Raw genomic sequence first — 24,899 nt, forward strand, 5'->3', positions numbered from 1 at the left:
TCGGGAGTAGGAGCTACGAGGAAATCGGAGGTGTGATTTCACGTTGCAGCCTCAGCGTACCTATCAGGAGCTGCACCGGCGCGGGCAGGGTGGCGCGGCGGCTACGTCTCGGTGTGTTGAGCGTGCTCTTTATTTGTAAAGGGAAAGAAAGAAAATACTTTTGCATGTCAACTGCTGGTTTTCCTTGTCCGAGTTCTGACCCGATTTTGTTTTACACCCGTAACAGAGACACGAAACGCAGGAGCCACAGGATGCCCGTGCCCCGGCAGGAGCGCAGCCAGCAGCCGCCCTTCCCCTGCGCTTAGTGCTTGCAAGACAGCGTCGGGAGAACTGTGATCTCCCCAGATGCAGAGATACTGGCGGGATGGAGCGACTCCGGCAGAAGGCCACAAAGATGGTCAGGGATCAGAGCATGAGGGACAAGGCGAGGCTGAGAGCTGACCTTTTTCAGCCTTAAAAAAGGCAGGCTTTGTGAGGACCTTGCTGCTGTCCACAGCTACCTTACCAGAGGATAGAGAGAAGATGGAAGCAAACTCTTCTCAGAGTTGCATGGCAATAGGCAACAGGCACCAGGCACAGGTTAGAACACAGGAAATTCTAGTTATATACAAGGATTTTTAAAAATATTTTTTTTATAAAGCATGGTGGTGGTCTAATACTGGGAACCAGGTTGCCCTAAGAGGTTGTGGAACCTCTGTCCTTTGAGTTGTTCAAGACATCTGGATACAGCCCTGAGCAACCTGATCTAATTTTTAGTGATAAATATTTAATAGAGAATCAATTACATTGCATTAGGTAAACAAAAGGACTTTAATTTATTAACTTGTGTTAATTCACTGCACTGTATCTATGTTTGAGCTGAATGATGTGCAGTCACACCAGGTTAATGGCATGCTCTGGAGAGCCTGCCTCACTCACTTGAAGCATAGCTTGTGAGACGAGTAACCTGATGGGCTTTACTCCATCCCACCGTATCAGTCAGAACTCACAGATAAACAGCAAGGAAGCATAATCTTAATGCATTTCTGTGCATCTCTGCAGTAACAGCAGGCAGCCAAAGCCTGCAAACTTCAAAGCATTAACAAATACTGACTTACCAATTAGTCATATCTGATAATCAATGCCTATATATTATTAATGGTATTTCAAGCAGATTGTTTGTAAAAGCTCATATTCACTTTCATCTTTTTAGCTGAACACTTTCACAAGCATACATGCAGTGTACCAGGTGCTTTATGCAAAGACACTCATAGACTCAGGATTTTATGTAGTCGTCACTAGCATAGGTAACTTTCAGTGGTGTTTTCAGCCTTCAGTTTTAAATGATTAAAAATTCCTTTCCCTGTAACAACAAGCAGTTTTCCTTCCCCTCTTTTCCTCTCCCATTTCTGGCTCCTTCACTCTCAAGTGTCTTAACGAGTTCAAAAGCCTTCAATTTAATTCTAAACATGAGGAGCTCCTATGCCTTTTTTTACAGCAAAAAGCATAATTGTTTGCAAGATAATGGTGCAGATTCCACTAATGTAATCAAGCTAGACCTATTTTAAATGGGTTGCAACCTTCATCCGGACCTGTGTCTATTTTATTAATAAATCCAAAACAACATATAACCCAAAGTGCCCATTATGGAAGTTAGCCAGATGCTTATTCAGCACGACTAACAGCTTGGCAAGTTAGCGCTTTCCACCAATGCGGGAAGCAGAAACCTAAGTGACTAGTGTAGTAAGATAACAAAGCTAACAGGCATTAAGATGTGGCATCAGTAAATTGAGAATTATCTGATTCAGAAAACAGAGAAGGTTCATTTTCTCCTATGCTTCTAGTAAGTCAGAGGATATTGCTTTGCCAAGGCTATTGCTGTCCATCAAAAATACAGCAAAGTTTGGGCACTTTCTACATAGTGTAGTTACAAAAGTAGACAGATACATGCTTCATATGAAGAATTTAACAAATTGCTGCTCCCTCTAGGGGTGGGAGGGTGGGGAATTACTAAGGGAACTCCTATCTGCATTCTGGAAGTTAAATATGAACCTAAATGGGCTTGAGGTAAATGTATACCATCAGCTGCCTTTGAAGCTCATTCAACCTGTTACTAGTGTTGCAAGTGCTGCTAATTCGATCATAATTGCAGAATGGCCATACTGGCTCAAGAAACCCACCTAGCTTAGTGAGTGAACATACAGCAGGACCTTCACAGCCATCCTTTTCCTGACAACAGCTTCCAGCAATCCATGGGTTTTTTTTACTTCCTGACCCAGGAGTTGCATCTGAACCTTTGCATGTAACAGCCATGCAGTCTGTGAAACCATCCATTCCCTTTTTTCAACCTAGTTCTTTTATCCTCTACAACATCTTGCTACACGTTCCACAAGAAGTGCATTAGCCTTTTTAAGTCACTTACAGACAGTACTGCTTCGCACACCCTTTAGTTTGCCTCTCTGCGCTTAGAAACCTCTTTTTATGCCATTTGACATAGACGCGGAATAAACTTGTACTCATGTGCTGTTTGTCCTGCAGGCAAGAACAGTTTCTCAAACATCAGCTCCATCTTCCCTGCCACCTGGGTCATTCATTAAGAACTTAGGAAATGTCTGCTAATACAAGAGATTGTCTAAGAAACAAAATGTTTTATGGGAAGAAGATGTTTTTCAGTCTGCAAAACCAGACGTGGTTATTTCATAGATTAATTCTCTTCAGTATATCTCACACAGTTGAAGAGAACATGGCACAAGTTATGAAAGTTAGTCAGATGTTTATTCAGCACGACTAACAGCTTGGCAAGTTAGCGCTTTCCACCAACACGGGGAGCAGAAACCTTGACTGGTTTCACAATCTTCTGCTTAGGTGCTGCCTTTGTAGGAGCCTGTAGAGAAATAATAAAGTATGAGCAAAGAGAAGCAATTTATCTGCAGCCCTGAAAGCATCCCTGAGTATTTACGATTCTTGACAGAACTCAGGCAACTTAGATCAGATTAGAATTACCATCTATCTGATTGACATTAACAGATTGTTACACAAATACCACTGTAAGCCTACAACACATACGATGCCAACATACTGTACTAATTCATAAGTAATAATGAAATAGATACTAGCATTCATCAGTATATTGTTACCAAGTTCCTAGGCAGTAAAGATGTCACATCCAGACAAGTTTTTAGCTGTCGAGAATCTCTGACGTATGGTCAGAAAGTTGTTTTACTGTAACATTTCTTCTTTAAAAAAACGTTCACTCTCTTCAGCTGTTTAACTTTTGTATTAAAAGTTTGGTCAAGGTGCTTCCACGTAAAAATAGACAAACAAATGCTTCCTCCAAACACAAATGGGAATTTCCAATTAAGCTCTGCAACAGAATGTTGTGTTACAACACAGTATATTCCATTTCATTATTTCCTATCCACCTATTGCATCTTACCTTTGCAGCAGAAACAGCTGTTTTCTTGGTGGCCTGCTTAGCCTTCTTGGCTTCTTTTGCAGCCCTGTTAATTCACAGAAAAAGAGTAACAGTTATCTGTGTCTGCCATTCACTGTTTCTTTGTCTCAGCACCATAAGAACTCCCTAAGACCAAGAAAGGAATGCATTACTTCAGGTTTATCTTCTACATTCAGTACCCTCTAGGGAGGCTCCTAAAGAGACAGCAGATCTGTGTGACAAAAGCAGTATTTTCACAAAGGGAGAGGGCAAGAAGAGACCTTTCTCTGCTGCTACTATCTCTTGCTGAGATTACTCAGCATTGCCTCCAAATATACTGATTAAAAAACCCACCCAAACCCGCAAAAAAGCTTGTAAAACATGGAGCTCACCTACAGTTTAAGCTCTTGTACGAAAAGCATTAATAAATCTTTGAAAGGCCTCAGATAGCTCCACTTATCTCTAATTTCTCACCTAATAGCTTGTTCCCTCTGCGCCTTTCGTACTTCGGGCTTCTGATTTCGCTTAGCCATAATCTCAGCTAAAGAAGCACCAGTGATAGCCCTCTGAAACTTAACAGCACGACGCGTGCGCTTCTTTTGTATCTCTTCCTAAAATGGCAGAGAAAAATACAGACAATTAGTACCACAAGACATTAAATAAAAGGCTAAAGACAATTACAGAAACAAGCTGCTATTAAGATTGAAGCTATTATAAAACGGTATGCAGAAGTAGAATTTTACTCCTCTCTTTGGAGATAACCGATTTCTTGATTTGCCGAAGCAGATGCATAGCTAAAAAAGAACGACGTATTCTCCTCTGCAAGGTATTAAAACAATTATTTTGGAGAATGTCAGAAGTTCAGGCTTCTGTAACTCCCAGAAAAAGAAGGGGGGAGGGATAAAGTCGACTTTGGAGTCTTCTGAAAGAAAGACACTTCCCACCTGTTTCAAGTGGGATCACGGTGCTGGGCAGCAGCGTAAGCCATCAAGCATCAACTTTCCTTCTCCAAACAAACTGGTAAAAACATTGATTTATAACATATATGTCAGCCTTTCTAAATGCTCTTTTGCTGTGCAAGTTTAAGCAAGAGCACTGAAAACACCTCACGCTACATGCCTTATTAATTTCTCTTTTTCATGCAGTGACAACTACACGGGAAAGACCTCCTAAGTTACAGCCCAAAGTTTTCAAGAAGGGTACGTGAAAGTTTCCCCACCCTTTAAGTCCCAAATCAGCTCTCTATGCTATCACCACTCAGAAACTTTACAAGTCCAAACTTTTAGAAAGTCTGCATATTAAACAGCATTACCCACCTTCTCCAAAACTAGTTTTTTTAAAACGTATGCCATTCATACAGTTGTTAAAATCTGCTGAACCTACTGTGGTTCTGTGTGGTCTCTCAAAGTAGTGATACAACACAAACAACGCTTTTGCTGGACTGGTTACCTTTCAAACATAAAGCAGCATATAAACTCATGTAAACGCACTCACATTTTCACCATTATTTGCCAGTCTTCATCCTGGGTGTATGCCTCATGCTTCTGGTAAACACGAGCATACTGGAGTTACCTCTATTCTAACAGACCAGCGACCACATCTTTTGGTAGAACACTTTAGAGCGCCATTAGTTGGCATATACTTACTGACTGTCCCTTCTTGTGTTTACGCCTATACAGAACAGTCCAATTGATTTGACGGGGGTTTCTCTTGGAAAGGAATGCAGACTCACATTTTGCATTCAAGAACTGAAAAACCTGGGAAGGGAAAGTATTTTGTGTAAGCTTTGTTTCTATGAAAGACACTGTCACAGTTTATATTAACAGATCAAGTAATTCTTTGATTCAGTGTTGATTTCGACAGTGATGCTTTTGTATTTCTTTACACAGCTCTGACAAAAATTTTAGAAGGCAATTTAAAAAAATCTAAAGTTTGGAATTTTGTTCCATTGATCAAACTGATCTCTTACAAGCCGTTCCAAAGCAGCTCAATTTTTCTGAAAAAAGCTCGAATTACCACTTGCATCCACTGCTGCACTGTGTTCTAAAGCACAGCATGAAGACCCATACCCAGCATCATACTTTTTAAGCGTCTGTCCTCAAGTAACTATGCACTTCCTATGTGTTTAAGCGAGTCAAAACTTGGCCTAAGGAACACACGGAGACTGATACTCAGCCCAATTCCTTCTTGCATAGCTATGCTAACTTTCTTGTCTAGAATAACAGGCAGAATTAGCCGACTGATTTGTTATTAGCTATACAATTCAATTTGAGGTATAAACTAATTCCCAAGAGAGCACCTGAGGATTCAGTCAGTCTATTTACTTAGCTGTCATTTCCCAGCAGATTCTGTACAGCAAGACGACTGTACTGGGCTATCCAAGATCCAAACCCTCCTTTTGCAAATATAAACGGTGCATTTCTAGTTACGACAGTCCTATCCGTATGAGAAAACGAGAGCCCGAAAGGGCTCTCCTCCCTATTTTACCCCAACGATCCGTACCCAAATCATTTGCAAGTCCAGCTGTTTACTTCAGCAAACTTAAGCATTAGACGCAGTGTATCTAAATAGCATTTTCTACAGAACTGTGGTGCTTTAGACCAGACGCTTTAAGACACCCTTCCCACACCACAACCCGAGCCCCGACTCGAACGCCCAAGCCACAGCACAAGCACGCCTCTCCCGCGGGCCGCCTCTGAGGGCAGTCCCGACGCCCGGACACCGACGCAGCGCAGCGACGCCGTTCTCAGGCAGCTCGGTGCCAGCGCTTCAGGCAGACGCCGCAGCAACGCTACCGGAGACCCCGGGGCCACGCCGGGCTCCCCACTCGCTGCCCGTCCGCTGCGAGGCCTTCGCTTCCCCCAGCGCCGCACCGGCCTCCCCCCCGCCCCGGCCCGCCGGCCTCCCCCGCCGCAGGGCCTGCTCCGCCGCCGGCACCGCAGGTGCCCCCTCGCCGCGGGGCTCGCCCCGGCCTCCCCGCCCGCCCCCGGCCCCACCTTGCCGTCGGTGCGGGCGTAGCGGCGCCCGTGTCCCGGGTAGATCTTGTACCCGCTGAAACTGCACAGCTCGACCCTGCGCGGGAGAGGAGAGTTAGAGGGGGGAGCGGGTTAGCGCAGGAGGAAGGCGCGGCCCTCCGGCAGCCTCCCCGCGGCGGATGGCCCCGGATGGGGCGGCGGGGAGCCGCCAAGGCCCTTACTTCATGATGGCGGCAGCTCCGAGGCGGGCGGCGGCCGGGGCGAAGAGGAAGGGCAGAGGACGGGGGAGGGCGTTCCGCCCGCAGCGCGCTGCACGCCGGGACGGCCCCTGACGGGAGCGGAGCGGGGCGGGGCGGGGCGGGCAGCGCCTCCCGGGCTGGAGGGGCGGGCAGGCGGGGGTCCTGCGGGAGCGCTGAGGCCGGGCGGGCTTTCCCGCTGTGCGGTTGAATTCACGCCGGGCGGCCCCCTACGCGGGGCGCTGCCGCCCCACCGAGAATACAAGACACCATTTTCCCGTCGCGGAGCAAGGCATCTAATCGGCGCCCGGCGCTCAGTTGCCTGGCGGCGTCGGCAAGAGGGGAAGCATGGCGGCCACGGGGGCTGCGGCGAGGACCGAGGCCGCCTCGCCGGCTGGAGGGGGTAAGGGGAGTGCCGGGGCAGCCCGCCGGGCTGCGGGTGTCGGGGGCCGGCGGGGTTTGTTTGGGTCTCCGTTGTGTGCCGCTGAGAGGCGGGGGCGCGCAGCGCGGCCTGGGAGCTGTAGTGCGGCGGCGGCCCCGCGCTTGCCGCGGGCGCGGGGGGGCGGACTACGAGTCCCGAAAGCCCCCGCGGCCCTGGCGGGGCGCGGGCGGTGGGCGCGGGGGCCTCGGCTGAGGGGGAGCTGGGGCGGCCATGGGGGCGCGCCCCCTCCTTTTGGGGGTGAAGGGGCGGCTTGGCTGCTCCCCTCTTCGCTGCCGGCCGGCGCCCGAGGTCCCCAAGCGGGGCTGGAAGCGGTCTGCAAAGCGGGGGGCGAGGAGGCCGGCGTCGGCACGGCTTCCCGCGCTCGGGCAGCCCGCCCTGAGGAGCGGGGGTCGCCGCCCAGCAGCGGGCTCGGCTCTGGGCATGGGCGGGGGGCGCGGGGGGGCTGTCCGCCCTGCCGAGGACCGGGGCCCTCGGGGAGGGATTCGCCCGCGGCCTTGCAGGAGGTAGGCCAGGAGCTGAAATAAGGCCCCTTTCTCCTGCAGCGGAGGGTAGAGAGACCTTGGGGGACAGCGCTCCCTCTGAGCGTGCCTTTCTTACTTCCTGCAGCTGCGTCTGAAAGGACGGTGTGTTTTAATAAAGCAAGTCTGGCTTTGGAGGCTTAAGGACTCAGTGAGTGAGCAGAGGCCTGAACCAAAAGTGGGAGCCTCTGAGGTGGGAACCTGGTTGTGTCTATTGCGGTACATACCTGCCAAACAAGTAATAAGGAATTCTGAACCTTTTTTCTGCGTACTGAGAGCATCTTAGGAAAATCTCATTCCCTAAGTATTATACCAATTAGTCTTTATAGTGTGAAATTGTATTAACTTTTTTAATACATCTGTTTATACAGTTTGCATTGTATACTGAATAGTCATGCTTAAGGAAGCAAACTAAAGGACCCTAGCTCATCACAAGAAGGACAGCCCTCCCTCCCTGCGATAAGGACCTTTGATTCTCAGAATCTTAAAGCTGTCCACAAAGGGTAAAGGATACCCCTGAACAACCGAGACGATAACATCAGTGTCCTAGCCTTTCCAACACATCTGTGAAGCCCTCTCATTATCTGGTGTCATAGATAAGTAACTATAGCAAGACTGACTCCAGGGATGTCTAGATCAATAAAGAAACAGGTGGATAATGATGCCATAGAAATACAGTTGCTTTGCAAATGGTACTGTGTGTTAAGTAGTGATTAGTCAAACCATGCTGTACCTGAATGCTATAAAGGTATAAGAACCGTGTGTAAAACCACATTCGGGGTGTCCCAGTTTGAATGGTGTGTCCCAGTTTGAATTCATGCACCTGATGTGCATGAATAAAAGAATTACTCTTGTAATTCTATACTGTGAGTGCTAGCCTCTCTCCTCAGTCAGCGTGGGCCAGTTGCAAATTTTCATTAACAAGCCCTTGAATAAATGGGTAGATGCAAAATTTCTCTATTTAGTTAAAGTGACCACGTGGTTGCAGAGGTGGCTACTTAAATGCAAAATATGCAGTACCTTTTCCCTGAACATGCAAACACAGGAGTGACTGTTTCTGGTACTGCTGGCTCAGCCTTGCTGCTCTTCAGAGCTCTTCAGGTGGCTGTGGATTTGAGAAGCAATGGAAATGTAGTAAATGTCATCGGAGATGATGCTTAGAAAAGCATATTCTCTAGTTGACAGAATGGTGCACCAAAAATGTTTGTCTCTATCCTTACCATAACTGAACCCTAAAAGCCTGCAAACTGTAACAATATTAATATATAGTGCATGTTAGGGTAAGAACACTATTTGGGAACATGCTGCTGAAAAGGGTAGCATTATTTACTGAGCAGCTAGTAAGAGATGAGCAAGCACTAGAATGGTGTGTGTATGTAAAACACACAGCAGAAGCTTAATATATAAAAATTATTATTAGCAGGTGTTGCCATGGGTACCCAGTGATCCAAGTTCCCTGTAGACGGCAAATGTTTTCCTCTTAACTTTATAGAGTAACAGTTCTTGCATGGAACACTTTAATTGTGTGTTCTGTTAATTAAATGATATGCTAGCCTATTTACAATTTGCTCCTGCCCGAATGTCAACTGTACTGTAGTATGGCTATATGAATGTGTTTGTTCTGACTTGTTACTAGCTACTTTGCTGGCATATGTAACATTTAGCCTATCAATACCATTTGAAGGAGACAAGCACCAAAATCCTAAGGTGAGATGCACTGAAGGATTTGGACAGTGAAATCCTGGAGTGGAATCTTTGGCTCTGAACTAGACACATTCCCTACCCGCTAAGTTAAATACTTGATACTATGTTTTGCAGCAGCCAAACTGCTAAAAGGAAGCATATCTTAATATATCTGATAGGAAATGTTAAAGGGAGGGTCGAATCTTAACTTTGTTTCTTTTCTGAAGTTTAAGCATTCAACTTCAGACAGCAGAGTGGTGTCCGTTGTGGTTTCACAGGCTGAAACCTCCGTGTTCAGTTTGTATCTAGATTGCCCTTAAAAAATGGTGTAGGCTAATATTATTTTTCCTTTGAAATACACAGAGAGAGGGAAAAAGAGAAAACTGCAGGCTTTTATTCAATGGTCTAGCTTTTAGAAGAGTTGTTCGTTATAAGGCTGTTTCTTTTCCTCAGGCTGAGGACTGTCACATGGTCATTTTACATTTATGAGTTTAGTGCCCTAATCTTCAAATATTTTAGCAGGGTGTTTGATGGAACTCTCCAGGAAGGTGAGGTGTGTAGGTTTGCATCAGATTTCTCACATTCTGATTGATGAAAGGGTAGATGCTGCTTACCCTTTTTCCAGACCCCTCCTCCCCTTTTTAAATTTTCTCTAGTGACAGATGTGGCTGCTGTTGTGTGTGGAGTATGATCCTACAGCTGTGTGCTAGACATGTTCTGCGTTTGCCTATAAGCAGGAATTTAGATAGTGCCTACATATAGACAGGTAGTTGTCAAGCTGCTCAAAACTTGAAATCTTTGAAAAATTTAGGGGCTTTTGAAATTTGGGGTTTTGAGGATCACACCTTTAAATTTAGCTACCAAAATTTTGCTCTGCTTCCCACTTCAGAGGATCTGTTACTGACTTTCCCAGAATTGCACCAGAATTCTTTATTGGGTTGGGGCCTGGAATCCATGTCTTCCAGCAGCTAGATCAGTTATTCTAATGTGTTTGGTCTGAAGAAATTTGCTTCAGCTTTACGTGGAAAAGAAAGTTTGTTTGTATTTGCAAATTAGCTGCATGCATTACAAAACAAATCTGTTTATCTTGCTTTGCTTTTTCAGTACATGTTCTCATATATAAAGTGTTGACTTCGGGGCTTTTCTTTTTTCCCCTGCTCCTCTTTTTATTTTTTTTTTTTTTTTTCTTCTCAGGCTTGGTAGTCAACTGGTCAGGTCAAGGATTGCAAAAACTGGGTCCGACCTTACCCTGTGATGCTGATACTCACACTCTGATTCTGGACAAAAACCAGATAATTAAATTGGAACATTTGGAGAAATGCAGGAATCTGATGCAGGTCAGTGTTACTTGACTTGAATTTGCTATGAAATAATGGTACTGTGATGCTGATTAAAATACTTCTGCTTTAAGGCCATGTTATGTAATTGAAGTAAGTTAGCAGTTACTGTCTTCATAGGAAAATAAATGATGGCTAACTAAAATAGAAAGCTTTGTTTTCAGTGTAGCTCTACAGTTGATAGTGGGGGAGGCTGTTTGCTAGTTACCTAGGTAACTAAAATCAACTAAATAAATCCGGGGCAGGGCGGGGGCATAAGAACACTTAGAAAAGTCACTGATAACCCAAATTTTGATACTTGTTAGCTTTTGAATACTTGAGCTTTGTAACCTTAAAAATAACTTTTTTATCTTTCCTCTGTGTAATTGTAAATATGCAGACATACATACAGGACTCTCCTCCCTACTTGGGTTTCATAACTGTTCACAAAGGAAGAGGATTAGCAGCCTTAATTTACAAGAAGAAAAAAAGCCATGTGGATTGGGTTAAAAAAGAAATAGCAAGTAAAAAAAATGTGAAGTGGGGAGGGATCTATGGGGTCTTGTTAACATATCGATTCGTGTAGGCCCTGATGTTGCCAGTGCTTATCCTTAATTTTAATACTAGCAACAGTCCATTGAAGTTCATGGGGGTCTGAGTGAGAACAATGTTAATCATATGCATGGTGCTGGCAAAAATCAGAGTATTAATCTCTCCGGGGCAAAGCTGTACAAGTCCATGTCAATTATCACTGAAAGTGCCTCCAGGGAGACTTGAAGTCACCTAATAGCTTCTAGAGACAATCTAAACTGAGATAGGAGAGGTGGGGTTTGTTGCTGCAACAAACCTTCACCGGTCTGCCAGCTTGGTGGTCATGTTATTAATGTGTATGTCTAATCAGGATTTATCCTTTAAAAGGTTTGTGATTTACGGTCCTGTTAGCACAGGACTTTTTTGAGAATCATGTGAAATGTATTTTGTCCTCTGGCATGCTGACAGTAAGTATGATTTTACAGCAGGAATGGTGCAACAATGTGCACCATGATTTGGCAATTCTGATTTTAAAATCTTATTTTCATATGACACGATTCCTCATTTGTTCTCCTTTATTTAGCTATTGCTGGGAGGAGGATTTCCTCTTAAGTTTGCAGAGTAAGTTGTGAAGACTACTTTCTGTGATCAGTAATTTATTTCCTGGCTCTTGCACTTTTTTGTGTTATTTGCTTGACAGTGGAATACATAGGTTGAAGTAGTTCCTGTTGGATTAGATTTGTAACCGCTAAAAATAAAAGCCTATTCTGTCTGTGCAATTTAATAGTTAGCATTGTTTCTTTTATTTGTGTGTCAATCTGCAGCTCTCTGTAGCCAACAATCGTTTGGTGCGAATGATGGGTGTAGCAAAACTGACTAAGCTCCGGGTGCTAAACTTGCCTCATAATAGTATTGGGTATGTGGAAGGGCTGAAGGATTTAGTGCACCTGGAATGGCTGAACTTGGCAGGAAATAACCTTAAGGTAAAGTATTTAGTCTTTATACATTTTCCAGAATCTAGTGTTGTAGAAATTTGGAAAATGCTGCAAAGAAATCTCAATATGTTTCTGGCTTTGGTTGGAACAAATGTTGAAGTTTTGTGTCTGCTGGTTCATGAGGGCAACTTTTGGACAAGAATTGTCTAGGAAAAAAATAAAAGGTTTGATATTGAAATATAATGAGAATTGGGAAACAGTCCCCAAAATAGGAGAAGAATTATCATCTTTAAAATGAAACTGTAAAAACATGGTTTTCGTTTTGGGTTACTTATCCAGTGTTTTTTAGCTTTCAAAATAATTTATACTTATTGATACCTGGTTTTATTTAATGACTAAAAAAGAGTTACTGTGAGTAATTGGCTTCTTTATTTTTGTAGGCCATTGAACAAATCAATTCCTGTCTATCTCTTCAGCACCTTGATTTGTCAGACAATAACATAGCTCAATTAGGCGATCTCTCCAAGCTTACTTCGCTGAAGGTAGATGCTGTTTTATCTCTGTTACGTTCTTTGCATAAAGAAATTTGGTTTGAAAATTGCTGCCTTTAAAAGCATTCATTATTCAAACACTAGCTCTTAAATAATTTTAATTAATCGCTATAATTTCTAGAGGGAAGCATGTAAGAATTCTTTTCCTTGTTTGCAAGTTGCAGGAACAGAGGCAGTGATTTTTCTATAACCACTCTAATGATTTTGATAAAGATAACATGGTGAGATCTTGTTCATAGTTCTTGGTTCTCTTGTCCCATGTCATGAATCAACACAAAACATAGTGTTAACTCTTTCAGCGTGAACGCTGTAGAGAAAAAAATGTTTCCAAATACATTTTTTTGTAACTGTGACTATACTTCAGTTCAGCATTTTAAAATGAGAAGATTTTGCTCTAAAATATAAAAATTAGTTCTCCTTTGCTGGAATAAACAAATATAATTTTGATGATACCAGAAAGCTTTAATTATAGTTCTTTTGTGTGTATTGTGCAGGTATTGCATGAACCAAAAATATGGGGGTTTTGATCAAACATACCTTTCATCACCATATTTTTATTTTATAGACTCTGTTGCTACATGGAAATATTATAACCTCACTTCGCACTGCCCCTGTTTGCCTACCTCAGAATCTGACTGTTCTTTCTTTGGCAGAAAATGAAATCAGAGACTTAAATGAGGTGAGAGATAGAAGATATATCACCTTGTCTTTAGGTAGACTGAAAGGAGATAGCTGGATAAAAATGAAATGGGCTCCCTACTTTGACATGACCCATGTTGACAGAAGTGACTTTTAATAGTTTATACGTAATAACTGTACTTTTTGCTAGCTGGACAAGCTAGGCGATACTTCTTGAAATTTGTCCTTAGAAGAAACTTTGCCTCTTTTATTTTTTGTTTTTATATTTATTCAAGGATGTCAGAAGAATACTTTGAGGACTGAATTCATAGAGAGCTTTTCATGATTGTCTGAAGGTTGAAAACTGAGCTGATTAACTGCTGCAGACGGCTTCTGCAGCTGCTGTGTTTAGAATGGAGATTTGAATTGTGCTTGTTGCAACTGAATGTTTTTGGGCCTATGTCTTTATTTCTCAAAGATCATATAAGAGAAACAAATATTCTGCCTGTGATTTTTGTCTTTATTGTTTGGTGGTGGGTTTTTTGTTTGTTTTTTGGGTTTTTTTTAGTATAAGTAGCAGCCAAAACTGTCAGTTGGACTTCCATGTTGGAAGAAAAATCTTATTTTGGTAATATATTCCTCTGCTTCAAACAGTGTTTCTCAGCTTTTTGGCTTGCTGTTTTTTTGTCAAAATCTCAATGCCTGTTATAGTGAACTGGAATAATAGAAATACTATACCTTTCTATACATAAAGCCCAATTCCCAGATTTTAAGAGAAGCTAATACTTTCCAAGGGCTATAATACCTACTAGAGAATTAATGGGAAAATGGCAATAGTTGATAGAAGGTCCTTTGAAGATGCTCATGTTCAAAAAGCAAATGTGATTTTCAATGTATTTGTAATTATGTTGTTTTGTGTGAGAGATCTAGCTGTAACTAGAGTCTGTAGGCATTTAATGGTTCTCCTCAGTTAATGAATATATCTTCTTTTCTCAAGGTTTCTTTCCTGGCCTCTCTTCATCAATTGGAACAGTTGTCAATTATGAACAATCCTTGTGTGATGGCCACACCTTCTATCCCTGGCTTTGACTACAGGCCATATATTGTCAGCTGGTGCCTGAACCTTAAAGTTCTTGATGGATATGTGATTTCTCAGAAGGAAAGGTGACATCATATCATTAAATCTCTGAAATTATGAAGTAAAGTTTGGCTAACCTGAAGTTGCATTTTTATATAACAATAAATGGAAAAGTGCTAATAATCTGAAATTCTGTTTGCCTTGCTAATGAGATACAGGCCAATTAACATTACTGCTTTTGCTAAATTTTCTATCTGTCACACTGGAATTACTATGTGAAATCACAAATTTAAGTAGAAGTATAAAGTTAAGGTTGGTTTTGTTACTCACAGTAGCACTTTTGCGGAGCAAAACTGTGGCAGCAATTTATTAATGGTCTGTTATCCCTTCCAGGTTTACAGCCTCTTTGACTTTGCAGAATGAGACAATCAGCAGATTATCTTGCAGATTATCTATTATCTTGGGGGAAGCTCAAATGTGCTCTTTTATAAATGGTCTGATTTGCATATGCATTTCTAGATTTGCATTTTTTGGTATCAATTAGTTAAATATCACTTTGCTCATGTCACTTCTTACTGTATCATTGTGGTCATTGTATCACTATGATATCTGTATGACAGTAGAGATATCATCTTAAAGTTCTTGACATCAGAACAGCCTGTATAAATACTATCCAGCAGAAACACGTTCTAGTCCAATACATTAACACATTCCAGGACATTATTGTCTTATTTCATGCTTAATAAAATAAAAAGCTGCCTTTTTAGTCAAAGGCAAATCACTCCTGTTTCTGTTTCACCATAGTATATTATGAGGTTACCAAAAAGCTGCCTATAAGAATTATAATTTCTTTTCATGGCTAATGGAGTTTTCTATATTAGTGGTATTATTATATGTGAACATACTATATTAAATGTTCTCAGACTGAAGAGCATTTAAATTAGAAACAGATTTTAATTGTTGAATGCTCTCAGCAAGATTTGCTCTCTGCCGCTATTCTGCATGTTAGTGTGAGGTTTTTCTGTTTCTGTGAAAGCTTTGCTGATAAATTTTTTCACACAAATGTGTTTTCAGTGCTCAAAGACTACACACAGATAAAGCAGAGACTGCAGAGTGTGTGTCAGATCTGTTTTTGTTTCATCCGTGTGTATGTGAGGGAATGCTTTATTCATTATTCTGGTTAATGAAAATGCAAGTTGCTCTGGGCACTGCTCATGTTCCAAGTTTTTGTTAGATTTGTAGATTAGCTCTTAGGTACCAACTAGAAGAACTATAATCAAAGGAGAGTTAGGGGTTTTAGGCCATGCAATAATGGTGGCCACTTTTCCCCTTCCCAACAGTTTGAAAGCAGAATGGCTCTACAGTCAAGGTAAAGGAAGATCATATCGACCTGGACAGCATGTTCAGTTAGTCCAGTACTTGGCTACTGTTTGTCCTCTTATATCTACGTATGGTCTCCAGACTGAAGAGGATGCCAAACTGGAAAAAATACTGAGTAAGCAAAGGTGAGAACTTCTTGTTTCTCTATTGTTAGAGAATGTAATGGAGAACATAATTACATGTCTTATCATGTGTTAGATACAATAACATTTCCTTTTAAGTATTTCAAAGCAGCAATGAGGGCTGGAGATGGGAAGAGTAATGGAGGTACAGGACGTATCCTAGAGGGGAATGAGAGGCAAGACAGCAGCAGCAGGAGTGTTTTCCTGCTTGCTGGGTCATCTAGGGGCAAATTCTCTGTATTTTTCAGTCTGTGCTCTGTAGGACATTAAGGTGATTTGTATTAGGACTGATTAAAATAAACTACCTACTGAGATTTTTTGCCATGGAGAAAGTGAGGAAAACATCAAAAAGGAGCTTAGATTAACTTTTGTTCTAATTGTAAATGAAGATTATTGTGGTACACTGGTGTACTAGCCACTTTTTTGTTGTTAGCATGTTCTTGATTTTAAAGCTAAGGTGGTTGTCTGAGGGACGCTGTTCCCAGTGATGCTTTTGATGACCTCTGTATCTGGCACCTCGGGTCTGTCAGCAGAGGCCTCTATAGAGGTTCTGCCAGGAGTAGGCATTTTGCTAAGGTCTATGCAAGTAGATCGGGAGAGTTATCATGGTGCACTTTCCTCCCATGAAAAGGTGAACTAATTGGGATTAAGAGCCAGAAAATGTAACAATACAGGTATCCCTATTCCCCAGGACCTATTGACAAACTTTTTTTGCAGAAAGATCAGAGCAGAAGACTCAGCTTAAAGGAGCAGGCTACGTAAGTGGCATAGTGTGGGTAGAAAGTTGGGCAACAAAAGTGTTGTGGTAAGCAGAAGGGTGGCATCTCATCAAAAGGCTGGAAAACTTGGGAGCATCTGGAAGGAGCTACTACATACTTTGTCAGTGTAGACTGATCTTCAGGAGGAAATTATAGAAACGTTGGGGCCATTTCAGAGGAGAAGGTACAATAAAAGCATGTTGACATTGGAATTTCCAGCTAAGTGCTCTGACATTCACATGATGTTTCTGAGGAAAATTCAGGAAGTTGGCTTGCAAAATATAACTCTTTAAAAATTTAAAAGAAAACCACAAACAAACAAAAGCAATCCTCACCAAAAAATCCAACCCCTCCAAAATCCCCATGCGCATATATCTATATATATATGCACACACATATATGATTTTTAAGGCAGTTTGACTTTTCTGACCTCTGCCTCATGATCTTTGAATTTAGCTGGGCTGAAACAACCTGTGTGTTTTCTCAGTTTGTAAAAGATGATTTTATGTTTGTGGCACTGTTTGATTTGTATTAGGATTTTGTCCCTTTAGTAACAGGGATACACTTGGCTTGATTCAGTCATTTTCAAATATAAAAGACACTCCCTCCATTCCTCAAACTCTTCTTTGCATATAAGCATAATGTATCCCGTGGTAGACACTTGAAATATCTGCGTAGCTTCCTTCCTTGTGTGTAGAAACACTTCATGGTTTTCAATCTATAGTCAGAATTGGATGGTGGATTTTTTTTTTTTTCTGTACATGTAATGAAGAAAAAGGGATAGGAGGAAGGGGAACTGGAGCAGTCTGTGCAATCCCCTACTTTATGAGTAGTCCTGTTAGGCATCTGCAGAAATAGTCTCTTCTTTTAGAATGGGTTGATCACCTGTTTCCTTTAAAGTAGTTGATAGTTTCTTGTAGATGTTTTATGTACCAAAACAAGTTTAAAAGAAATATAAAATCTGTTGGAACTCTGTGCTTAGGCTCCACCAGAGGCAGCTGATGCATCAAAACCAAAACGAAGGACCACCTACATCTTCTACTCCCAACAAAACACTGCCAGTTACTTATGAACACAGCAGTCCAGCCCAGCCACCACAGATAGTTCTTGAAAGTGGTAAGAAGCTAATCTGCACCTTTGATCTAACCTGTGGAAATAATTTTTTCTTTTTTTTTTTTTTTTTTTTTTAGAACATGGATAACTTTGTGGAGAGAATTTCAGAACAAGGCCCCGTTATTATTTTATTCTGTTGAATTTTGGAGATTTTCAGCTGAAGTTATACTTTGTTTTCTAAAAATACATTCCATGCTTATTCATGTCTTGAAATGCTAGTAAGATTATTAGGTGAAAACCACAATCCAATAAACTAAAGATTTATGACTTTGACTGTTCCATCTGACAGAATTGTAACTTCTCCAGGGGGAGGCAGTTTGTGCAATTTACTGTACCGAGTATTTGCAAAGTTTGTGGATGTTACTCCTTATTGTTATGTAGAAATAATGCTTATCATTACTAGCATTTTAGATTGTCTTACACACCCAGATTCGAACTATCTAAACCAAATTGTGAATACCTATGAATTAAAGGAAGATATGTTATTGAAACAATGTGACACTTTTGAATATGGCTTTCTGCCTATCTAGAACCTATCATCCAGAAGAATTCTTGGGTTGGACCAAGTGCAAACGATGATCATTCCTATGCAGTAAAGAACACTTCTCTTCTTGAAAGAAGTTTTCGCAAGGAGCTATACCTTGAAGATGTACAGACAGATGAAGACAAACTAAACAGCAGCCTTTTATCCTCAGAGTCTACTTTCATGCCAGTTGCTTCAGGATTGTCTCCAGTGTCTCCCACTTCAGACCTGAAGCTACATGGAATCAATTTGGGCCTAGAAGATGATGATGATACAGGGATCGAATGTGTGAGAGATGTTAATAGAGAAGAAACAGCTAACAAGCAAGAAGCTTTGTGTGCTACAAGAGAGCATTCCAACAGAGCAGTAGGAAGTGTGGATACTCAAGAGAACATCAAAGAGAGTATACTGTTGCCTTCTCCTGATCCAGTGACAGCTAGCCTGACTGCTAATACTAGCAGCTGTTCAGCATCCTCTGAAGACCAAGTTCTGCATAGTCACCCCAGCACCTCAGTGGGTGCTGAATCAGGAGTTACAACTCTCTGCCCTGACCAGATGGCAGGAGAGAGTTCTGATTCATTAGCTATTGTCAATCAAGACACAGCTGAACTGCAAAGAATGACCAAAGCAGCTACCAAGCTTCAAGCCTGCTGGAGAGGATTTTACGCAAGGAACTATCATCCCCGAGCCAAGGAAGTGCGGTATGAAATTCGACTAAACAGAATGCAGGAGCACATCATTTGCTTAACTGATGAAATAGAAAAGTAAGTTGAGGTCATGCTATGTATTTTCAAACCTGAATGAATATAACCATCATTCCAGGATATTTCAGAACAGATATAAACGGGTCTTGATATATAACTACTCACAGTAGAACCTAGCATTGGTAATATAAAACTGTGATTACAGTAGAGAATTGCTTCTTGTAAGATAAGCACAGTTATGCACACAGCTATTCATACTCTCAAAGTGCCTTCTATGAGTGGGTTGGATTAGAATAAATGTTTCTATTTCTCTGTTAGCAGGACTTGCATGTTTCACTGCATAGCCAAAATAGAAGTTGCTAAATGTGATTTTTTTTTTTTTTTTTTTTTTTAAAAAATACTTGTCTCCTAGCAATTACAGTCTGTAAATGAAGCATCCATATTGAGAGTCATTCCTCTGTTACTGGTGAAAAGAAGAATTCTCTCTCTGCCTTGTATGATACAATTTTAAAATGAGATTCTGTGCTTGGTTCTGGGTTTTTTTTGATCCTACGAATCTGTGTTTGGAGGAGATCATTATCAAAGGTCCTCAATTTGTAAGATATAAATTGCAGACTTAGTTAATATCTTCCAGGATCAGCCTGGGAACTGGTGGTCTGACAGGCTCTTTTCCTTTACTATCACAAGCAACAAAAGTTCTGTGAATTAAGTTGGGCCCTCTGAACCTCTAGAAACTCCCAATGCTTACGCATCATGCCTACATCCAAGCGATACCAGTTGGGAAGAGCATAATTTGAAATGAAGAAGCACTATTTTGGGTTGTTTTTTTGTGCAGGAAAAAGAATCACATCTACTTAAAATGAAGAACTCGGGTTCAGTTTACAAAAGGACACTTAAAGTATTAGCAAGTCAATAAATGTTCTGCAGTAAAAGGAAGCAGAATCTTAATGTAACTCTGAAAAAGAAACTTGAAGTGAGCAGCTGGATATTGATGGCAAGCCAGAGTGCAGTAATGTCTTAATGTTAGGCTCTGTTGTATCTTTCAAGAGTGCCATTACATAAGTAGGCATTTTTATGTATTCTTGTTGATCTTGTTACCCAAATGTTGCTTATTTAAGCTGCATAAATTTGGATGTGTATTCTTGCAGACTAAGGAAAGAAAGAGAGGAAGATAAGATTCAGAGGCTTGTACAGGAGGAAGCTGTCAGATTTCTTTGGAACCAGGTAAATAGTTTTAGTCCTCTTATTTTTCTGCTTACATATCAATTTGAAAGGCATTATTTCATACCGTAGATCCTGAAGAGACAGTGTCGTTCATTTTTTCCAGTGATGACTTGGGTGGCTTATTAGAATCTAATTGCTGTGTTGTTTGCTATACTGGTATTCTGTGATAAAATAACATTCAGAAGTATTAGCGCAATAACGCTGGTTTTGTTACAAAAGGCTAAATTATAGCCTGGTCTGAGAAGGAGGGCAAAATGCAAGGGAAGCGCAATAAACGTAGCAGAAGTGTGAAGAATGATGTGACTGCTAGATGCCCAGGGTAAATGAAATGGTGCCCAGCTATGTTGCTTGTGAGCAACTCATTTTTGAAGTAGAAAAGTTATTAATACATCTTCCAATAAGCTATTGTTCCAAAAATAAGACTGAATGTTTTCTTAAGCATGGGTTATTTCATAAAGGTTCACCATACTTTGTTACAAGCAGATACCTTTTTCTTCAGGTACTTGAACTGGGAGGCTTGTGTGCCCTGTCAGTGTTGGGCATCTAGGTTTAAAAGCCATTATTCAACAATGGGAAGAACATGTTTTCCCTAAAGGTATAGCGAACCTTTTGTTGGTTCACTTAGTCTTAAATTTTATACTACAGCTTTGGTGGTGATTGCAAGAAATACTCTAGAAATCAAAGTACTTTCTTAATTGCATTTCATAATGAAACTCTCTCTATACTTTACAGGTTAAGTCCCTTCAACAATGGCAGCTTTCCGTGACACAGAATTTAGGTGCCGTTTGGCAACCTGTGATCCCTTCAGCCAGTACTTTCTGTCCATCTGAACCATCTATTCAATCACCCACACTTGAGCAAGAAACCCCACCGGGTGTTAGTTCTGCTTGGTTAGTTCCATCTAGCGATGTTCTTCAGGAAAAGTCTTTGTTGCAGTTCCCAGATTCTGGTTTTCATTCTTCCATGGCTGATCAGACTCATGCCAGTGACTTGTGTAGCTTTGAAAAGAGTTTAACGGAAGGAACTGACAGCTCTCTTTCAGTGGAAACTGTCAAACAATGTGGCAATTCTGTTTCGGCGTATTCTTCAGATGGAGAGGATGACTGTGGGGAATGTGGGCAAAGTAGAGAGAGCTCCAGTAACGAGCAGGACAACAGGCTAATACAACAGTATTTGAAATCAGTTCAGCAGCTGGAAGAGGCTGATGAAGGGACAGATTGCAATGATGAAACAGAGGGTAGCTGGCCACAAATCACTGTTTCAGCAGAAAGCCAAGATTCTTCATCTGATGCTGTCTCTGGACATCTCCCTCAAGATATGTCTTCCCCTGCCCGAGGTGAAATCAGTCAGACACCAGAAGGCTGTAAACTGAATTCGGGAATAGTAGAAGGGAAGCAAACAGACTGTGATTCCTCATTTCAGATGCTGCATGTTGGGATAGCTGTATAGTAGGCTCAGTTCCACAAAGGACTAGGGATTCCATTTCACTTTCCGTTCTTTTTCCCATTTATACAAAACTTTTTTTTCATGTGTGCTGTTTCAGAGTTTGACTTGTGCTACTAATTTATGTTTTAATTAGTATTTTATTGATGTTGCTGAGGACTGACACTAACTATGCTAACTTGAAATCAGCAAAATTCTTAGTGGCAGTCATTATGCACTTTATTTTCAAACATAAAACTGATATCCTAATAACTGGCTTCCATTAAATTAATTCTGAAGGTTGGGGATGGTTGCTGTGAATTCATTTAAATGAATGTGTTAGTAAGTCTTTAAATTTTGTTGTAAAAAGCAGGATTGAGTTCTTTCTTTGCAGAAGAGAAAGAAACAATATGGGAGGAAACAGAGTCAATATAGGCAGTGTGTGTGTGTATGGATACAGCCTGATAAGAAAGATGAAAGCAGTTGCCTTCAAGACTTCTTTTGACTTTAACGAGAGTAGTTTTGTCAGTGTTTCAAAGATGCATTCTATGAAACCAGTGTCCAAGTCAGTGACTTCTTTTTGTCATTTACGTGAAGCTGCTGGCTAGGAATTAGGTCATTTACATATGCACTGAAACAAGGACTTACAGGAGTCAGACCTTAGGGAGCTTCAGACAAACTTTGACCTTTGTTTGCCCTGGGGTTGAATTTCCGTGCTTTCTCAGGTAAGACTCAAAGTGGAACCAGTAGCAGCCTTTACTAAATAAGAATTTCAAAAGGGCATGTGATTTGGGAACATAGTTTCCAAGAACAAGTTTAGGAACAAGTGTCCATAGTTTTCTGCTGGGTTACAGCAGCAGACTTGGTGACATATGTTTTGCCTCCACAAGGATATTAATGTCACTTTGGGATTTGGATCTGCGTGGCTTTTAAGACATTAGCGTGTTTGATGAATCACAGCTACTTCTATCTACAGGTATAAATATTAAAAGCAAATGTCATGACTTAAAACTATTTCTTGACAACTCTGTTGGGATTTTTGTTTGGGTTTTTTTTCTCTGTATGGCCAGTATTTGACATTCTAATTAGATGTGGATCAAAAGCTGTCTTTCTTCCCTGTTGGCAAATGTGCTAAGTTACCTAGGCTATGCTTTCCAGTTAAACACTGGGCAAGCAATAGGGTTTGTATTTTGACTAGCCATTGCTATATTGGTTTTTTTAATGGAAAAAGATTAGGTATCTTAGTATACTGCAAAAGTGGCAAGGGAAATCTGTTTTGCCATGTGACTAGTAAAATAAAAGTTGATGTGACTTCTAGGGGTCAGTTAAAGTTGCTAATACCCCATTTTGCAATGTGCACTGGAAGGCCAGTGTTTCAGTAATTTGCTAATACCAACTTCTCAGATATAAAGACACATGCATATTATAATTCTCTGAATCCACAGGTTAAACTTCTGGTGCTATGGTGCCATTAAAATCAACTAGTGCTCTTTTAACATGACTCTTATGACCATGTTACCATGTAAAATAATTTAATTTTTGTAAAGGTTTTGGTTGCTTGTCTACTTCAGGTTCTGAGCTGAAATTTGCCACTACTCAGGAGTCTGGCATGAGGCCAGTATCTGCTTGAGGCCTCAAAATAGGCTGTATTTAGAACATAAATGTTGTGTTGGACTCGTACCAGCTATCTGCCCAGCGGTGAAGTTCACCTTGGAAGAATAAAGCTTGCCTCTGTGTATAGAGTAGCCATCACCTTTTTCCCCCACCCCCCAAAAAATAAGTTCTAGGGCACAAACCTCTCAAAAGAGCAGTCACTGCAGTCAAGCTGACGTCTGACTGTGCCTTGCATACATGAGAGCATTTTAAAAAAAAAAAAAAAAGTGGTAGATTCTTAATGTGCTATGTTTCTAACTCAGTCTAGTTACAGCATGTTTGTAGCATAACCATGTTCCTAATTAGATCTTAGATCATGAGTGTGCTTGGGTATTGAAAGTGGTACAGGTGCATTAATGTATCACAACACCTAATTAACTGTGCAAAGAAGTGTGTAGGCTACGTGGTCATACGCTTGTCCTTTGAAGGTTTTCAACTTGCATTTAAATCTGCCATGCTTGGAAATCTCCACAGTTCATAGGATTTGGCTCTTTGACTGTCAATCTATTATTTAAAAAAAAAAAAAAACAAACTTCTGTAAACCTTTAAAGATACTTTCTTTGGGCTTTGAGAGAGAAATTTTATCTGTGAAACAGTTGTTGGACCTTACTCTCTAGAGGCAGTGGTTAGGTGTAACGAAACAGTAAGTTCTCTTTTGTGGCAGAGTGCTGTATTAGCATATGCAATGGGAGAAACCAGACTACTGTCTGGATGTAAATGTCTCACTTGCTGAAGACACTGAGGGACCATATATATTTTGCTATTTTGTATTATTGTCACTTTTGCTGCAGAATTACAAAGAAGAGAAACAACTTCAATTTTGGAGGTGTTAAAGGGGGAAAACTTGGTGAAACTTAATTTTTCGTGGAAGCCCTAGATGTTTCTTGAAATTTCCTCTGTTATTAGGGCTTGCAAACACAAGATGTCTTATTTTAACTAATGCCTAGGGCAACGATTGGCTTTTTTAACTTGTAACCTTTATATCCAAAACTGATTTTATGAAGGTACAGCAAAGTGTGTACCAACATATAATCAGCTTTATCTTATTCTTCTGGGGAAGCTGTAAAATGGGAAAGATATTTTTGTGATGTTCTGAAAAGTATCTTGCATGTGTAGAAGATGAGTTGCCTAAGTATACAGAAATCACAAAGAATGATAAAGTTCTGGATTAGTTTTTACAGGGTTAAATGTAATTAGTTTGTACATACACAACATATTTTCATCCTGACCATTAAAATACACACAGGGAAAGACATAATGGAGGATAGAGTGGAAAAATAAGGACTCAGACTGGATGTGTACTTAAAAATGGCTTCTTTCAGTCTGTTCTGAGCTCTCAAAGAATCGTGATATAGAAATATCATAGTTTAGTATATGGTTTAACATTACTCTTCTTTGTATAAGTTTTCTTAATCTAGGTATGTAATATTCTTTTATCTGGATAGGGAAGCACAGCTCCCTGTGGAGATGATAGAAATTTCATAAAGGAATCAGAAGGCCTAATATATGAAAATCCATGTCTGTAATTTTCCTGTATTAATATTGTATGTCTTTCAGCATTTTCCTTTTGCAAGGCTTCATATTCAGCCGAAGAATGTATTTTGTCCACTAATGGTTATTTGTCAGGCAATGTTGTCAGCTCTGCCTCGAGTACAGTTTAAGCACTGCTTTCATTTGCTTCAAAAAAAATCAGCTAAATATAGCT

General features: G+C 40.9%; 2 protein-coding genes across 3 annotated transcripts; one reads left to right on the top strand and one right to left on the bottom strand.

Moving 5' to 3' along the window:
• Window positions 1-2,245: 2,245 nt before the first annotated feature.
• On the bottom strand, window positions 2,246-6,660 carry RPL24 (ribosomal protein L24). Its single transcript, XM_075711985.1, has 6 exons — window positions 6,609-6,660; window positions 6,409-6,484; window positions 5,059-5,169; window positions 3,887-4,023; window positions 3,416-3,479; window positions 2,246-2,863 (listed from the first exon to the last, which is right to left on the bottom strand). The coding sequence occupies exons 1-6, from the start codon at window positions 6,611-6,613 to the stop codon at window positions 2,783-2,785; spliced, it is 474 nt and encodes a 157-aa protein (XP_075568100.1). The 5' UTR covers window positions 6,614-6,660; the 3' UTR covers window positions 2,246-2,782.
• A 311-nt stretch (window positions 6,661-6,971) lies between these two features.
• Window positions 6,972-23,408, top strand: CEP97 (centrosomal protein 97). Of its 2 annotated transcripts, XM_075714851.1 has the most exons (11): window positions 6,972-7,026; window positions 10,461-10,603; window positions 11,938-12,096; window positions 12,489-12,590; window positions 13,165-13,278; window positions 14,215-14,381; window positions 15,636-15,800; window positions 17,538-17,671; window positions 18,199-18,955; window positions 20,044-20,119; window positions 20,852-23,408. In XM_075714851.1, exons 1-11 carry the CDS (start codon window positions 6,972-6,974, stop codon window positions 21,566-21,568), a joined length of 2,589 nt encoding a protein of 862 aa, XP_075570966.1. In that variant the 3' UTR covers window positions 21,569-23,408. The 2 variants fall into 2 exon arrangements, with proteins under 2 accessions (XP_075570966.1, XP_075570976.1); XM_075714861.1 differs by lacking the exons at window positions 6,972-7,026; window positions 11,938-12,096 and having other exon boundaries at window positions 10,581-10,603.
• The last annotated feature ends 1,491 nt before the right edge of the window (window positions 23,409-24,899 follow it).

Source organism: Pelecanus crispus, chromosome 1 (assembly GCF_030463565.1).
Source record: "Pelecanus crispus isolate bPelCri1 chromosome 1, bPelCri1.pri, whole genome shotgun sequence".
Taxonomy (NCBI): Eukaryota; Metazoa; Chordata; class Aves; order Pelecaniformes; family Pelecanidae; genus Pelecanus; species Pelecanus crispus.